This window comes from Lissotriton vulgaris, chromosome 5, assembly GCF_964263255.1.
Source record: "Lissotriton vulgaris chromosome 5, aLisVul1.2, whole genome shotgun sequence".
Taxonomy (NCBI): Eukaryota; Metazoa; Chordata; class Amphibia; order Caudata; family Salamandridae; genus Lissotriton; species Lissotriton vulgaris.
In genome coordinates this window covers 534,724,931-534,744,154 of record NC_141693.1, presented here as the reverse complement: position 1 = coordinate 534,744,154, position 19,224 = coordinate 534,724,931, and the positions used below count along the sequence as shown (strand labels likewise).

General features: G+C 36.0%; 1 protein-coding gene across 1 annotated transcript; it reads left to right on the top strand.

The window, feature by feature from the left end:
* Positions 1-3,953: 3,953 nt before the first annotated feature.
* On the top strand, positions 3,954-19,035 carry LOC147711190 (uncharacterized). Its single transcript, XM_086919429.1, has 3 exons — positions 3,954-4,058; positions 7,719-13,414; positions 18,234-19,035. Exons 2-3 carry the CDS (start codon positions 7,758-7,760, stop codon positions 19,033-19,035), a joined length of 6,459 nt encoding a protein of 2,152 aa, XP_086775555.1. The 5' UTR covers positions 3,954-4,058; positions 7,719-7,757.
* Positions 19,036-19,224: the final 189 nt, after the last annotated feature.

The window sequence follows — 19,224 nt, the reverse complement described above, 5'->3', positions numbered from 1 at the left end:
GTTGGGCTACATCTGGCTGATATTTGGGCTACATTTGGTTTTTTTGTCTCTGGTGGCCATCTTTGGGCTACATTGGGCTACATTGGGCTACATTGGGCTACATTTGGGCTCCAACATATATATAGCCCAATGTAGCCCAATATATATTTTTCAAAGTTAATTTTCGTAAAAACCACTGGAGCCTATATCTTGAGACATAGCAAAGGCACATCGGGCTACCAGTCCCTACAATTTTGCAAAGTTTGGTGTAAATCCATTCAGCCGTTCAGGCTAAAAGTGAGGCCAACCGCCCTATGGAAAATTGCATGGGAAAAACATGTTTTGGGACCCCCCTTTTTTCTCGGCCCCCCCTTGACGAAACCCCCCCAAATTTTCAGGGGCTGCTCAGAAACAAAATGTTCCATTTTCCTGAAAATTTCAGCCAATTCTGTCCTAATAAGCCAAAGTTATTCGACATAGAATTTTCAAAAATCCCATAGGAAAAAAATCCTAACTATATATACCTACTGGCTATCGCCAGTAGGTAATATATATATATATATATATATATATATATATATATATATATATATATATATATATATATATATATTACCTACTGGCGGTCGCCAGTAGGTAGTTATAGTTAGGATAATTTTCAATGTTAAATCTCAACATTCTATTTTGAATAACTTTGGCGCCGGTTGACGAATCTGCCTGAAATTTTCAGGAAAATGGTCTCATGGCGGTCCGGTCCTTCCCTGAAAGTTTGGGGGGGATTCGTCAAGCGGGGGCCGAGATAAAAGGGGGGTCCCAAAACGCGTTTTCCCCATGTTAATTTCCATAGGGCGGTCGATTTCACTTTTAGCTCGAACGGCTGAATGGATTTCCACCAAACTTGGCAAAATTGTAGGGACTGGTAGCCCGATGTGCCTTTGCTATGTCTCAAGATATGTGCTCCAGTGGATTTTGAGTAATTTAGGTTCAAAAAAATATATATATCTAGAGCAGCGCTCCTGTACGCGCACCGGTGAGCGCTCCAGGCGCGACACGCGACTTGCGCGCAGGAAGCTGATTGGATCTCAGTTGTCTGTAAACATTCTAAACAGTCTGGAGCGGCCGCCATCTTGTCTATCGGTAAAATCTAGTCATAAGAGGTGGCAAAAACAAAGGGTGGAATTGACCATAAGGGGGCAGGGTAGACCCCCCCTGACCCCCTAGGTTTGATATGGGGGCCATTAAAGGGCCCCGCGGGGCCTCAAAATTTTTTTTTTTTTTTTCGATTTTCGCGGGGGAAGCGCCTGGTGCGCGCACCGGGGAGCGTATCGAGGAGGGTACTATGGAAAAATAATCACTTCAAAAATTGTATGTTTATGAATTGTTTTTTTTTTTATTTTTTTATTTTATGTAAGTACCTACATGTAGGTACTAATGAAGAGACTTAAATTTAATGTTCACCATCTTCTTTGTAGACATCTTGCATGTTGTTATTGTATTTTTTGTGGTATATGGAATTCATAATATAGTCTGTCTGGAAAGGAGAAACAGATCTTTTAAGCACTCCCTGAGAATTTCTAGGGGATCATGAGTAGTCTGTCCTGTTCACTTATGAAAATGAGGTGTAAAATATTCATATGAGATAATATAGTGGGAGAAAGGTAGTAACTATGAGTAAACTTACTATGTAACAGAAAAATAGTTGAACAGTATACTATAAGTCTCACTTTATATTTTAAACATTTTTGGTAATACTTCATGAATTACATATAAAAAAGAATATTGTCTGAAACAATTGAAATTATTAAAGATAAATTTATTCCTCTGATTCTTTTTCATAATTTAATAAAATTTCTAACATAATATTGTCCGGAATTTCCTCATAATTATATGTACATGATTCAATTTCTTCCAAACATTCTATAAACTGTTCATCCAAAGAGTCATCCATGAAATCAACTTCTTTTTTTTCATCTTCTGGTTTTTCCACCTTTACTTTGATAGAAGTATCATTTGCCTTATTTTCTCCTTCCATTTTCTTTCTGAAAATTGCATACAAATTAACTATATTAGTAGAGCTAGTATACCAGAGAAGCCTAACTCAATCCATAACTATTACAGAGAAGTCTATCTCTATCTCTAACTATTAAAGAGGGATAGCATATCACTAACAGAATATTTTTTAAGAAATAAACTTAACGTGTACAATATACTTCCATAATTAGAAGTTACCTTAGAGAAATTAGTTGAAGTTGTCAGTGAAATTTGTTTTCAAGTGTACTTCAGGAAGCAGTAGTCAAAATGGCTGTGTTTCCCTCTCTTCTTTTATATATATTGTTGTACTTAACCAATCAAACGTCAGGAAATAATCGTAGAAAATGAGAGATACTTTTTAATTGGTTGTAAATTCTAACATTACAAGTGTGTTTTTGTCATGTAATTTACCTCAGGATATTTAGACAGGCCTGTAGCCTAAATGTCTCAATGGAATTTCACCAAATTTGGGCAAATGGTAGGGACTGCTATGTAGTAGGGCGTATTCTATATTTGATGAAAGTGTCTCCATTGGGTTTTCCGTAAATTACTTTCCCACCTTTTTTTAACGAGCGCTTACTGGTGCGCGCTCCTGTACGCGCACTGGCAGCGTTACGGGAGTCCTCCATTTTGTGTTTCGGAACAATCGAGACACAAGATGGAGGGTAAACAATGTTCGGAATGGATAGAAGGGGGAACTGTAGAGACTTCTTGACCCTCTAGGTTTTCTGAGGGGGGCTTAGGAGGCTCATAAACGTGAAAAAAAAAAAAATTCTTTAATTTTTCGCGGGGGTAGCGCCTGGTGCGCGCACCTGTAAGCGTACCGGAAAGCGTACTTTGGTGAAAAATAGTGAAAAAAGTTAGAAAAAAATAAACGCTTTGAATGATCAGAGTTAGGGTAGCTCTGAAAAGAGCTTTTGGGTTCTGTGGTTGATTTAGGTACCTACAAGTAGGTTCCAATACACATTCTTAAATTCAGGAGGAATATTCTATTCCCCTCATCTGAGAAGTGCACTCCATCTCCTCTGTAGATGTCTTGCATGTTGTAACGCAAGTTATTATTGTATAATGAACCCATTCCATAGTCTCTCATGTAAGCAGAAACAGATTTATTTACATGTTTCCGTGCTTTCTCAAATTGTGGACCAAATTGGTTGGACCAGTTCCATTTCTGTCTTTGGCATATATTGGAATATACCAAGGCAGTGTGGGGAAAAAGTATCATCAATTGATGAAAGGTGTCCTTTAATAGCATTTCCAGACCTACCCCAGTTAATGTGCCTAGATCGTTTCCACCACAGTGCACAATTATAAGGTCAGGTTCTGGCAGATGCAAAAAGGTTTTCACCAATGGTATCAATTGGTGACATTTTAATCCTCTGTGGCCAATCCACTTGATTTCCACATTTGATAAATCAAGGTTATGAAAATTTCTGCTAGCTGCATACCTTTGAGCCCAGTGGATGTAGCTATGTCCAATAACCCAAACAGAGTACATGATGTGAGAAGGTTCTGGTCCAGTCAGATGAAGTGTGGGAATGAAATGGCAGTTGGAACAGTAGGAGTTCACAAAAAAATAATTGTGGAGTTTCTGTGCTCTTGAATCACTAGCAATGATTGGTGGATTCAGATAGTTGAAAACTGAAAGTTAGGGTGTATGGTTATGTTGTGTGAAAGAAGCAATTTGAATGGTTTAAAAAAAGTCACCAAAAGCAAAAATACCCTGTATAGGCTGCTGTATTGACAGGTCAAACATCCTTGCTGAGTTAATTTGCAACATTGTAAGATAAACTTTTGAACCTTACAGTTCAGTTAGGAGGGAGTTGCTATGGTAACAGATAGAAAGGTTTGAGAGGGGGATGGGTGTTGGTTTGAAAATAGTGAGGGAAGAGTTTTCATTGGTTGAATTAAGGCATATGTGTACAAAGATAGAGATTTTCTATGCCAGTCTTGGTTTCAGTGTATTGAGAGCACACCTTCTCCTCTGCTAAAGAAAAATTGGTGTGTGTGTCTGACACTGTTTTCAATCTCCAAAAGCATTTCTAAAGGTAAGTAATGATTCATTTAATTTAGATAGAGATTTATTTTCTCTATGGAGAATATTTGGAAGCAGATAGTTATGTTTTAGAAGTGAAATTGTATGTTAGTATATAAGTCCTGCGCAGTGTTTTTTACATGTTATTTAAAAATCGATTTTGGGTGCAAATGAATGGTATTTTTATTTGGCCTTTTTTATGATTGCCATGTGCAGTTGATGCATGACTTTAAACATGGGTAATAAGTGATGCACTGGTGGCGCCAGGCTTTTATAAATGAGGCCCTGACTTTGTTTGATGATATTGAGTGGTTGTAGTTAGGTTCTGTGCAGTGTTTCTTACATGTTATTGAAAAATCGATTTTTGGGTGCAATTGATTGGTATATGTATTTGGCCCTTATTTATGAATGCCATGTGCAGCTGATGCATGACTTTAAACATGGGTAATAAGTGACGCACTGGTGGCGCAAGGCTTTCATAAATAAGGCCCTGACTTTGTTTGATGATATTGAGTGGTTGTACTTAGGTTCTGTGCAGTGTTCCTTACATGTTATTCAAAAATCGATTTTTGGGTGCAATTGATTGGTATATGTATTTGGCCCTTATTTATGATTGCCATGTGAAACTGATGCATGATTTTAAACATGGGTAATAAGTGACGCACTGGTGGCGCAAGGCTTTCATAAATAAGGCCCTGACTTTGTTTGATGATATTGATTGGTTGTACTTAGGTTCTGCGCCGTGTTTCTTACATGTTATTGAAAAATCGATTTTTGGGTGCAATTGATTAGTATATGTATTTTGCCCTAATTTATGATTGCCATGTGCAACTGATGCATGACTTTAAACATGGGTAATAAGTGACGCACTGGTGGCGCAAGGCTTTCATAAATAAGGCCTGACTTTGTTTGATGATATTGAGTGGTTGTACTTAGGTTCTGTGCAGTGTTCCTTACATGTTATTCAAAAATCGATTTTTGGGTGCAATTGATTGGTATATGTATTTGGCCCTTATTTATGATTGCCATGTGCAGCTGATGCATGACTTTAAACATGGGTAATAAGTGACGCACTGGTGGCGCAAGGCTTTCATAAATAAGGCTCTGACTTTGTTTGATGATATTGATTGGTTGTACATAGGTTCTGTGCAGTGTTCCTTACATGTTATTCAAAAATCGATTTTTGGGTGCAATTGATTGGTATATGTATTTGGCCCTTATTTATGATTGCCATGTGCAACTGATGCATGACTTTAAACATGGGTAATAAGTGACGCACTGGTGGCGCAAGGCTTTCATAAATAAGGCCTGACTTTGTTTGATGATATTGAGTGGTTGTACTTAGGTTCTGTGCAGTGTTCCTTACATGTTATTCAAAAATCGATTTTTGGGTGCAATTGATTGGTATATGTATTTGGCCCTTATTTATGATTGCCATGTGAAACTGATGCATGATTTTAAACATGGGTAATAAGTGACGCACTGGTGGCGCAAGGCTTTCATAAATAAGGCCCTGACTTTGTTTGATGATATTGAGTGGTTGTACTTAGGTTTTGCGCAGTGTTTCTTACATGTTATTCAAAAATCGATTTTTGGGTGCAATTGATTGGTATATGTATTTGGCCCTTATTTATGATTGCCATGTGCAACTGATGCATGACTTTAAACATGGGTAATAAGTGACGCACTGGTGGCGCAAGGCTTTCATAAATAAGGCCTGACTTTGTTTGATGATATTGAGTGGTTGTACTTAGGTTCTGTGCAGTGTTCCTTACATGTTATTCAAAAATCGATTTTTGGGTGCAATTGATTGGTATATGTATTTTGCCCTAATTTATGATTGCCATGTGCAGCTGATGCATGACTTTAAACATGGGTAATACGTGACGCACTGGTGGCGCAAGGCTTTCATAAATAAGGCCTGACTTTGTTTGATGATATTGAGTGGTTGTACTTAGGTTCTGTGCAGTGTTCCTTACATGTTATTCAAAAATCGATTTTTGGGTGCAATTGATTGGTATATGTATTTGGCCCTTATTTATGATTGCCATGTGCAACTGATGCATGACTTTAAACATGGGTAATAAGTGACGCACTGGTGGCGCAAGGCTTTCATAAATAAGGCCTGACTTTGTTTGATGATATTGAGTGGTTGTACTTAGGTTCTGTGCAGTGTTCCTTACATGTTATTCAAAAATCGATTTTTGGGTGCAATTGATTGGTATATGTATTTTGCCCTAATTTATGATTGCCATGTGCAGCTGATGCATGACTTTAAACATGGGTAATACGTGACGCACTGGTGGCGCAAGGCTTTCATAAATAAGGCCTGACTTTGTTTGATGATATTGAGTGGTTGTACTTAGGTTCTGTGCAGTGTTCCTTACATGTTATTCAAAAATCGATTTTTGGGTGCAATTGATTGGTATATGTATTTTGCCCTTATTTATGATTGCCATGTGCAACTGATGCATGACTCTAAACATGGGTAATAATTGACGCACTGGTGGCGCAAGGCTTTCATAAATAAGGCCCTGACTTTGTTTGATGATATTGAGTGGTTGTACTTAGGTTCAGCGCCGTGTTTCTTACATGTTATTGAAAAATCGATTTTTGGGTGCAATTGATTGGTATATGTATTTGGCCCTTATTTATGATTGCCATGTGCAACTGATGCATGATTTTAAACATGGGTAATAAGTGACCCACTGGTGGCGCAAGGCTTTCATAAATAAGGCCCTGACTTTGTTTGATGATATTGAGTGGTTGTACTTAGGTTCTGCGCCGTGTTTCTTACATGTTATTGTAAAATCGATTTTTGGGTGCAATTGATTGGTATATGTATTTGGCCCTTATTTATGATTGCCATGTGCAGCTGATGCATGACTTTAAACATGGGTAATAAGTGACGCACTGGTGGCGCAAGGCTTTCATAAATAAGGCCCTGACTTTGTTTGATGATATTGATTGGTTGTACATAGGTTCTGCGCCGTGTTTCTTACATGTTATTGAAAAATCGATTTTTGGGTGCAATTGATTGGTATATGTATTTGGCCCTTATTTATGATTGCCATGTGCAACTGATGCATGACTTTAAACATGGGTAATAAGTGACACACTGGTGGCGCAAGGCTTTCATAAATAAGGCCCTGACTTTGTTTGATGATATTGATTGGTTGTACATAGGTTCTGCACAGTGTTTCTTACATGTTATTCAAAAATCGATTTTTGGGTGCAATTGATTGGTATATGTATTTGGCCCTTATTTATGATTGCCATGTGCAGCCGATGCAAAACTTTAAACATGGGTAATAAGTGACGCACTGGTGGCGCAAGGCCTTTATAAATCAGACCCTGACTTTGTTTGATGATATTGAGTGGTTGTACTTAGGTTTTGCGCAGTGTTTCTTACATGTTATTGAAAAATCGATTTTTGGGTGCAATTGATTGGTATTTGCATTTGGCCCTTATTTATGAATGCCATGTGCAGCTGATGCTTGACTTTAAACATGGGTAATAAGTGACGCACTGGTGGCGCAAGGCCTTTAAAAATAAAGCCATGAGTTGCTATTGTATAAACTTAAATATGTTGCAATTTATTGTTTATATTGTTTGCTTTTTAACATTACTTTGTTGTTTGCTAATAGTGGTCTTTCATGTGTTTTTTTAACAGAACAACAGATTCAAATCAACTTCTGAAAAGGAAGCAAAAATGCCTTCAAGGCAAAGAAATATCAAAAATACCATACGGAAAAGGAGAACATCAACAACAGAGTTTATGGAATCCTCTTCAACAACTACTTCAAAAAACACCAGAAAAGCTTCTGGTAAGCCAATTAAGTCTTTTCTTCGCAACATATGTCGTAGGAAAAAAAATGAAATTGCTAATGTGAATATACAGAAAAAGTCAACAAATCTAAAAAGGAAAGAGAAGCCCACAAAAAATGTTTCCATTGGACCAGGAGAGAAGAGAATGGTTAGCAATAGAAGGGTAAATGTTTTTAGGGACATTCGTAGGCGAATGTTTCGCAATAGGGTAGTTTTAAATTTGCTAAAAAATGAAAAGAAAAGTAAACTAAAAGCTGCTTTTTACAAGAAAAAGAAAAGTGTAGAAAAGATTGTTGATCAGGCTTTTGAAGTTAAGAAAAAATTATTTATTTTAATAATCAATAGAATTAGGATACTTAATAAGGCAATGGATGTTTTCAAATCGAACAGTAGATGGAAAAGAATTATTAATCGGAGTAATTTTTGTGAAGTATTTTCTGGTGAATGGATGCATAGTTCAAGTTCTGAGCCTTTTTTTAATGAGGAGAGTTACTTTCAGGAAAATGATTTGGTGCATGCAGTTGACACCAGTGGTCGTGCATATGAGGTGAAAGATAGTTGTGTGATGGAAAAAGAGAAACTTGTATCTAGAGATGCAGAAGAGGTCTTAGCTGATGAAGTTTTAGGGAGACGTACTAAGGGTCCAGTGTACACATGGAAATGCAGTAGTATTTGTAGTGTGCGACAGGAATCAATTGATTTGCTTCGAAATTTCTTACGTACATATAGTAAAAAAAGTCTCAAACAAAAAATGAAGATCCTGCAAGAGTTAGATCCTTGCAGAGTGAGAGAAAGCACAGGTTTGCAAGGGCATTCACTAGCATGTCTTTCTAGAAAAGTTTGTCGGAGTGTTTTTCATCATTTTAGGATGTTAGCAGTGCATCATAATAACGTAAGGAAATTAGTGAGGAAGTTGTATTATGCAAAAAGTCCTGCACTTAAGCTTAAACAGTTAAATAGTGCTCTTTTGCATGGATCTGAAGTGGATGTGAAGACTATTTGTGAAGAAATTGAGTTTTGTTATTTTGGGAACAAAGAGGACAGTGTAGAAATAGATATAGTAATGGATGGTAATGCAGAAGATAATGGACAAATTTCAAGTATTGAAAAGTTTGATGAGGAAATTATCAAGTTTAAGGTGAAATCAAGTGAGAGGCCTAATGTAACTTGTGTGTGTTGTCGACGGACTCATTATAAAATTCAGACTAGGTTAGTTGATTTATATGCAAAAAGTGAATTGGAAAATAATAGTGAATGGGAGGATTTTGTAAGTTATTTGTTGGTGGAGAATTCTTTTGATTTGAGTTTGGATCAGCGTATTTGCACTTATTGTTTGAAAAAATTAAATGAAAATAGAATGCCTGCAAGAGCAGTTTATAATAATCTTCAGTTGATAGATATTCCTTCTGAATTGATGGATCTAAATACTTATGAATCTATTTTGATTCAATGTGTCCATCCTTTTCAGGCTATTGTTCGCATGGAGCCTAAGACAGGGAAATTGCCTCCATCAGATTTACTGAGAGGATTAAAGGGAAGAGTTGTTTATTTGCCTCTAGATGTAAAGAAAAATATTAATACAATTGGTGTAGAAAGAGTAGAAGAAGATCCTTTAGTTATTCTAGTTAATGGGGTTCCAACAAAGAGTAAGAAAATTTGGCAAGATTTAGTGGATGTTAAAAAAGTCAAGAAGGCAACGTTGTATTTAGTTAAAAACAATGAGTACTACAAACATGTAAGTGTTGGAGTAGAGGAAACAGCTACAGAAGAAGATAGTGATTCTTCAGTTGGTCAAATTGAAAAAGTTGATGTGTCTAGAACTGAAGAAATATATGAACATTATACTGTTCATCCTTTGCATTCCAAAGAAGTAATGGGAAATGCAATTGACTTGTTTCAAATGAAGGCAGCAAAAGGAAGTCCCATTAGTGTATGGGAAGAAAGTTTGGAAGCTCGTTGTTTTCCACAATTATTTCCAACAGGTTGTGGTGGACGATATGATGATCGACCAGTTCAAATTCCTGCAGCTGAATACCGGACTCTAAGATTATATGCAGAAGATCCAAGGTTTCGTCAATGCATTCCATATTTATTTCATCTACTGTTTGAAAGTGATTTGTCTGGGCTTTCTTATGCAGTTAATCATATATTAAAAAGTGGACCTCATTTGCAAAATGTATGTGCAAGGGACTTTATGGAGAAAGTTAATCTGCAAGACAGTATTTTGGAATCTCAGCTAATCAATCTCATGGCATGTCAACGTGGAACCAACGAGTATTGGTTTCGTCGTCATGGAGAATTGAAATGTATGCTAAGAAACTTAGGAACTCCTACATGGTTCCTCACTCTTAGCTGTGCTGAGTATGCCTGGGACGATTTACTTCAATTTCTACGAGAGGCAAATGAAAACATACCAAATATAGAATTGAAAACACCAGGAGAACTGTGTTCTTTAGATCCAGTGAATGTTTGCAGATATTTTAATCATAGATTTGAAGCTATGATGTCTTTTATTACCAACAAAAAAAATCCTCCCCTTGGAGAGGTTTTGGATTTCTTTTGGAGGAAGGAATATCAAGCGAGAGGTGCTCCTCATATACATATGTTGTTGTGGATTAAAGATGCACCCAAATTTGGATCAGATTCAGATGAAACAGTGATGAGTTTCATTGAAGAGTATTCAACATGTGCTGTTCCAAAATCTACTGAAGAAAACAATTTAAGGCAACAAGTTTTACGTTTTCAATCTCATCGTTGTGGAAAGTACTGTCGTCGAAAATTTAAAAACAAGGAAAAGTACTACACGAAATGTCGTTTTGCATTTCCTCGACCAGTGATTTCTAAAGGAAGAGTAAATAATTTGATGTCATCTCTACGACATACTGTGACGAGAAAATCTCCCAAAAACACATATAATTTGAAAAGAAATGAAGAATCTAAGTACATCAACGATTACAACCCAGTGATTTTGTCCATGTGGAATGCTAACATGGATATTCAGTTCGTTGCTGACAACTCTATTGCTGTGGCTCGATATGTGACATCTTACATCACCAAAAAAGAAAAGACAGAACTGAAGGAAATGTGGGAGGACATTTCACATGAAAAGAGTCTAAGCAAGAAATTATACAGTTTCAGTCTGAAGATGTTGTCGCATCGAGAAATTGGAGCATATGAATGTTCTGATCGGTTATCATCAGCAAGTCTCTATGCCAAATCAAGAACAATCATTTGGGTGAGTCTTGGTCTTGCTGCAACACGAAACCGAGTTTTGAAATCTGTACAAGAAATTGAATATTTGGCGGAAAAAGAACCAAACAGTACAGATATTTTGAAGACAAATATGTTGGATACATACTATCCAAATAGAAGTACTCACCTTGAGAACACATGTTTGTATGAAGTTCTTCAAAACTACAGTTATAAGAGGAACATCACAGAAGATATCAATAATGGAAAATATGCACTCATTGGCTATGAAGGATGTCTAGTGAAGCAGAAAAAAGGCCATTTGATTAATCATCGAAAATTGAGTTGTGAAGTTCCAGACAAAAGAGAATTTTACTATTTAGCTCTTTTGCAACTCTTTAAGCCATGGCGTACAGAAGAGGAACTACTTGGAGATTTTCTCTGTTATGAAGACTCTTTTAATGCAACTAAGGATACCATAGAATGTCCTATTTTTCTAAATTATCTGCAAATGTTGAATGAAGAAATGGAGCAAGAAACCACAATTGCTGAAGAGATAGCTAGAAACAGTTCTCAAGATAGTCAGAGTTCTACTTCATTGAGCCAGGATCCACTAGGAGGACCAATTATCCAAAATGAAGCTGCCACTGCCATGGATGAGGTGGAAAGAGCTATGGAACAAGCTCAAGAGGATGGAGTTAACTTAGAAGATTTGGTAACGCAACTAAACATTGAGCAGAAAAAGATATATGATGAAGTCACAGAGCAGATTGAACATGGATTCAGACATGAGAAAAAAGAGTGCTCATGTATATTATTTGACCCTGTCCGACTGTATGTAAGTGGAGAAGCGGGGACAGGAAAAAGTTTTCTAATTAAAGCCGTTGCAAGTTATCTGCAGAAAAGGACTGATTCACCACTGTCTTGTGTTGTAACTGCTCCAACTGGTCTGGCAGCACATAACATTAAAGGGATTACTCTACATCGTTTATTGATGCTGCCAGTTGAACATGATAATAAATTGCATTACAACAAGCTATCTGGAGATGCGTGTTCTGAAGTTTCAAGAGTCTTGAAGAAAATGAAACTTCTTATCATAGATGAAGTAAGCATGGTCTCAAATCTAATGCTTGCTTTTGTGCATTTGAGAATGCAAGAAATTCTTAAAACAGACTATGATGTGTTATTTGGAGGAAAACACATTATTGTTTTTGGAGATCTATTGCAGTTGACTCCAGTAAAAGGACAACCAGTGTTTAAAATGCTCACGCATGAAGATACCAGGAAGTCCCTTGGAAGCATTGGAAATGTTAATATATGGCTAAATTTTAAATATGCTGAACTGCTTCAAAATATGCGACAGGCCAAGGATGAAGATTATAAAAATATTCTACAAGATGTAAGAATTGGAAAAATGACTGAGAAAGGGAAAAAAGCTTTGCATAGTCGATTAATTTCAAATTTGTATGCAAATGAAAACATTCTTCCAGAGAATATTTTTAAAAAAATGACTGAGAAGAAATCTGGGATATGTTTGATGCCAACTCTGCAAGAATGTTCCATCTTCAATCAAAAAATGTTAGACTTAGAAAATGAAGAGATTGTGAAACTGGAAGCAATAGATAAAATAGAGCATATGGGTGCAACAATTGTTTTGTCAGAAAATTTGAAAACTAAATTGCATTCATTGGAGAAAAGTATTTCAAAAACAGCTGGTTTTGAAAAGACTCTGAATGTGTGTTTAAATTGTCGTATCATTTTGAGAAGGAATTTAAATGTTGAAAGCGGTCTGGTAAATGGAGCAATGGGTTATGTTGTTGATTTTGTGAATTACAGAAATAGAGATGGAATTGAATTTTTAAAAATAAAATTTGATGGCATTGAACAAGTACAACAAATAAGTCGTTGTTCTGCTAGATTTTTACTTGTAAAAGACTTATATGTTCGCCGAAAACAGTTTCCTGTTTGTTTGGCGTATGCAGTGACAATTCATAAATCTCAAGGTTTAAGTGTAGATAGTGCATTGGTGAACATTGGAAGATCTGTGTTTAAAGAGGGTATGGCATATGTGGCATTATCTCGAGTCAGAACTTTATCAGGATTGTACTTGATTGCGTGTGATGAGACAAAGATTTCTGCCGATCTAGATTGTGTTAAAGAATACAATAGGTTAAGAAGAGAGTATGCTCCACATTTGCCTCAATATCCTCTGTTTGAAAAACGTGTGGTAGGCCGAAAAAGAAGAAATGAGGATAATTGTAGTGAGGTAGTTGCAAAAAGACAAAAAGTAGAGAAAACTGTAATTGAAAACAGGAAGAAAAAGAATTGTGGAGAAAATGTTGTTGGATTTCAGTTTGAAAACAGTTCTGGTGTCAACTGCTATGCTAATGTAGTGGTTAATGTTGTTTTTTTTCTTAAAAGTTTACAAGAACAGATTGTTGAAAATCGGGATCAAAGATTGTGTGGTTTATTGAATTCTGTGTTTCAGAAATGTAGCAGTGTTACAGCACAAATAGAAAGTGTAACAGAAATTCGAAATATTTTAGATTTGTGTTCTGGTCAAGATAAATTTTCACAGAACATTCAGCAGGATTGTCAGGAATTTTTAATGTATATGTTTGGTGTTTTGGAAGATGAAGGTGTAGATGTAGATAATCTTTTCAGTCTTTCTTATCAATGGCAGCATGACTGCCACAATTGTAGTTTATCAAGTACTACTACAATAGACACTGAAAGATTTATATATTTGACTTTACCAGACTGTAAATCAGTGTCTTTTAAAAATCTAGTTAAAGCAGCAGATCATAATATGGTGTGTACCCAATGTAACTGTACAATGCTGTCCACATTATTTATACAAAGGTATGGGCAGTATATTATTTTAGCTTTCCAACGATGTAGACCTGATGGAACTAAATTGACAACTTCTATCAAAAATTTTGTGGCTTCTCAGTTATCAATTTCTGGAAGGACCTTTACAACTGAAGCTATTATTTATCATGATGGATCTTCGACCACCTCAGGACATTATACATGCTACTTAAAATCTGAAAATGGATGGAGTTACTGCAATGATTCTCATTTAACTTATAAACAACGTTTGCCTTATGACTCTACAAATTCTTATCTAGTGTTTTTAAAACCAAAGTTTTAGTAAAGGGAATTGGCCTTTGAAGACGGGAATAGTTAATAAAAGTTAGTTAGTTAGTTAGTTAATCTAATATTTGAAATTATTTATCTCATGTAGATACTTTAAGTGGATCTCAAAGTAAAAAATACTGATATATCTGACACAAATTGGCCGTGAGGAAAATGTAAGATATGATGTTGTTAGAAGTTGATGAAATCGAAGTTATAGAGCACAGCAGACTTTTTTTCACCAAAAGGACCTTCACTATCTGCAATCTCATGTAGATACTTTAAGTGGATCTCAAAGTAAAAAATACTGATATATCTGACACAAATTGGCCGTGAGGAAAGTGTAACATATGATGTTGTTAGATCTTTTTTCATAGGAAGTCGATGAAATGGAAGTTATAGAGCACAGCAGACTTTTTTCCACCAAAAGGACCTTCACTATCTGCAATTTGGTGTCACGGAAAAGTAAGTGAATCAAAGATTAGTGTACTTATATGAGATGTATGTTTGAATGGGTTTTTTTAAACACAATCTTTTAGATTGTGTTTTTTTTTTCCCGCTGTTATATGATGAAGACTTTGATCTCACTAATTTAAGTGAAATTCAATATATTCTGAGAACAGCAAAAATAAATAATGTAACATATTGTAGAAGTTATTGTGTAGTTTGCATTGTGTAATTTATATTGTGTTCACATTGTCTTATACTCATTTTCTTTTTCACCCTTATTTACCTCTCTTTACTAATTTACACTCTTTTTTCATCGCTGTTTCTTTAGTGCACTTCATTCACAACTTCTTAATCTAATAGGAACTGTCTGCATTTCCTCTGTTCCTTCCACCACTTTTTATCTTTTTCATATTCTCACAGTACCACTGCTTTAGTTTCCTAACCCTCTCTTTCTTTTTCTCCTTTTTTTTTCTTTCGCATCCATTGTACTGTAGTTCACTTAGTTCTTCCTTTTGTCTTTCTGTGTACTTACTCTCTCACTCCTGTTTTATCCATCGTTCTATACTAACTTCATTCCTTTCATCCCTTCACTCTGTTACTTTACTTCACTCACTCTCAATCATCTTCTATTCCTCTTTTTTATTTATAGTTTCTCAATCAGACTTCTCTCCTTTTCACTCATTTTTCTTTTATTTTCTTATCTTTACTGATTTTGATTTGATATCTTACATTCTTTTAGTATCTTATTTACCTTTAGGAATTTGTTCTCTTTCTATTTCTTTTTCCTTTTTTTTTCTCTTTCTACATTACTTTCTTTCTGTTTTTGTATCCTTCACTATTGCATCATTTCTTAGTAAACTTTTGTAGATTTTTAAACCTCATGAACTGTTGTTTCTATTTTATTATATATTTTTAAGAAATTATAACGTGTTTTTTCTTTTATCTTTCATAGATACAAGTTTGCATTGATTATATGGTAAGTGTGTTTACAAAATCTTTTTTGTTATCACCTTTTGTTTTATTTTCACTATTTTTCTGTCACCCTACCGCACCCCTATTTCCTTACTTTGCTTCCCTCACTTATTCTTTTGTTCCATGTTTACTTCCGACCACATTCAATTTCTTTCAGTACTTCTGCCTATGCACACTCCTTCACTTACCTTTTTTACTGGTTCACTTAGTCCCTTTGTGACAGTCCTTCTTTTACTCTCTCTCTTGTTTGTCTCTATTACTCCCCATGTGTTACCCTTATTCACTTACATGTACCCTCTTTCACCCCTTTTTACTTATATTCACTGATATTTACTTTCCCTCAATCACTGCTATTCTTTTCCTCTGATTCCGTCACTACCTGACATTCCCATACTTAACTGTCCTTCTTTTTACTTTCAACATCCATTTACAATCTCCCTTAACCTCTGCTTTAGTCTTCTTCCTATTTCTTCTTTCTTTTGCTCCCTTATTCATTTTTCTTTTCTCAGTTACTTCCTTTTACACTTTTTATCTGTCTTACTATCTATTACACAGTCCCTCCTTCATTTTTTTTTCTTTTTTTTTGTTAGTGCGCTGACGGTACGCGCACCGGTGCGCGCACCGAAAGCGAAATATAAAAAAAAATATTTTAAATTAAAAATATTATCTCAATATACATTATAGTGTTCATTTTTACAAAAACATACTTTAGCAATTCACTAAAAAACACATAGGTATGAGTCTGTATAAAAAGTTAGGAATTAGCATTAAAAAAACCTATGAAATTCACTGAAAAAACCAAAGGTTTCACACCAGTTATAGTTAGGAATTAGCATTTAAAAAACCTATGAAATTCACTGAAAAAACCATAGGTTTCACACCAGTTATAGTTAGGAATTAGCATTTAAAAAACCTATTAAATTCACTGAAAAAACCATAGGTTTCACACCAGTTATAGTTAGCTGGAAATTTTACTGATATAAAACCATTGAAATTCCCACGTTATAGTTAGTCGGACTCACTATAACTTGCGCGTGCAATGCACTGCTGATGACATCACATATTACATCACTCATGACATGGTCAGTGACATCACTCATGACATCACTGATGACACCATCCTTGTGACACAGTGACAGACCTCCTTTCAGTGTAATGTAACCCATGAAACACATATTCAAAAATAGAAACTAATATTTTCAAAAAAGTGGATATACCCATACCAGTTACAACAACCAATTCAGTAATACCACCATCTAATACACATCCACTCATGTGTATGTATATGGGTTATTAGATATTTTTATTAGTATCAGTATGAGTGTCTATATGGTTTGGTGGGGGTATTACTTAGCACATAGATGCATGAGTGACTGACTCTTTGTTTGTATGTGTTTTGAAGACAACATATGTACAGGACTGTATGGGTGGATGAGTGTCTATATGTGTTTGTTAGTGAGTGAATGACTGTCTCACTAGTGTCTTTATCAGTAACTACATATGTTTTAATCTAGTATATATGAATATTGATGTATATAAGTGAGTATATGTGAGAGTAAGAGATTGTAAGAGTTCCTGTTTAAATAAGTATGTGTTTCTATAAGTGATTGTTTAAGAGAATAAATATGTGTAATTTTAAATAGAAGTAAGGTGGAAGTGTGTGTATAACTCTATATTCAAATAAATGGATGTCCAATAGTTTATTTGCACGTGTGAATATGTGTGTGAGTAACTTTTGGATGAATGTCGGTGTGTAACAGGATGTATAGGTGTATCACTTCATATGATGAGTGAGTATATGTATGAGTGACTATATAGAACTGTTGGTGAATGAGTGGATGTGTATATAGATAGTGGAATTACTGAATTGCTTGTTGTAACTGATATAGGTATCTCCATTTTTTAAAAAATTTCAGTTTCTATTTTTGAATATGTGTCTCAAGGGTTACATTATAGTGAAAGGAGGTCTGTCACTATGTCACAAGGATGGTGTCATGAGTGATGTCACTGACCATGTCATGAGTGATGTAATATGTGATGTCATCAGCAGTGCATTGCACGCGCAAGTTATAGTGAGTCCGACTAACTATAACGTGGGAATTTCAATGGTTTTATATCAGTAAAATTTCCAGCTAACTATAACTGGTGTGAAACCTATGGTTTTTTCAGTGAATTTAATAGGTTTTTTAAATGCTAATTCCTAACTATAACTGGTGTGAAACCTATGGTTTTTTCAGTGAATATATATATATATATATATATATATATATATAAATATATATATATATATATATATATATATATATATATTTTTTTTTTTTTCAAAATGGCGGAGGATTTGCGCGAAGCAATGATGAAAAGATTAAAAGACTATGAGAGTGGCATAAAGAAACGTAAACAAACCAAACCGAACAGGATTACCTGACAGGCAGAATACTAACCTTTGCGAAAAAGTTCAACGCAACAAAGAAGAGGCTTGCTCAGGGGACCCTGGCTACAACAGAAACTGTAACTTCTGAATCAGACGTATCGGTGTCAGAAGACGAATCATCGAGAAGTGAAAAGGGCAAAATGAAAGGACCAGCTACCACGACTGCGGTCCCTTTTTTAGACAAATACCAGGGCTTGAAAGAGACACGACAACGCCCCCAAGCCCAAACGCCACAGAAATCCCAACAAAAAAGAGGAAAACAAGGTGGGGCAGGAGGGGCAGGAGGAAATACGGAAGTGGCGCAACCAATGGTAACTCGCAGCAGGGGCAGGAGAGGGAGATGGTAAAGGATGAGCAAACCATAGTGAAGGTCTCCGAGAGAAAACTCAATGCCCATGAAGAAAATGTCCTGAAAAGAGGACTAACTTTTTGTCCTACGTCAAAATTCGACCCGGTGCAAACACGAATAGACATCTTTAAGTTTGTAAGGAAGTTAAAATTGCAAAAAATATTTGCCTTGAAAACCCAATCTGGAATAGAAAGGCCTCTTGAAACAACTGGGGCCACTGGTACCACTCTCAGGGATAATGACTTACCACTGCTCGTGATTACCCATGACCTGGCTGAAGCAGGGGATGTGCCTGGCACAATGGAGGTACTACAGAGAGAGGAGATTGTTCAAGTCAGAGATCCCAGTGACCTGAAACGCAAATCTAGATTTTTACCTCATGCCACACACGACGCAATAGACGTCTTTAATGATGCTATCCTCCAGGATCTGGAGAAAATGACCAATAAAAATCTGGAATTGAACAGAAAGAATTCAAATATTTCCCGGCTGGAATGGGAAGCAATCAAATCACTGAAGGAGGATACATCGATCGAAATTAAGCCCTCAGACAAGGGGGGGAACATAGTGATCTTCAGTAAGACCAAATACAAACAAGAGGCCCTGCAACAACTGCAGGACAAGAACTGTTAAACCATCATTAACAGGAAAGACTTTGTAAAGTGCACCATTGACTATCACGCTCTATTGGAGGGATGGAGGGATGAGGGGATGCTCAATAAAAATGAGTACGAGTATCTACATTGTGAGCACCCAATAATTCCCACATTCTATCACCTCCCTAAGGTGCACAAGGACACAAAAGATCCACCGGGGAGACCT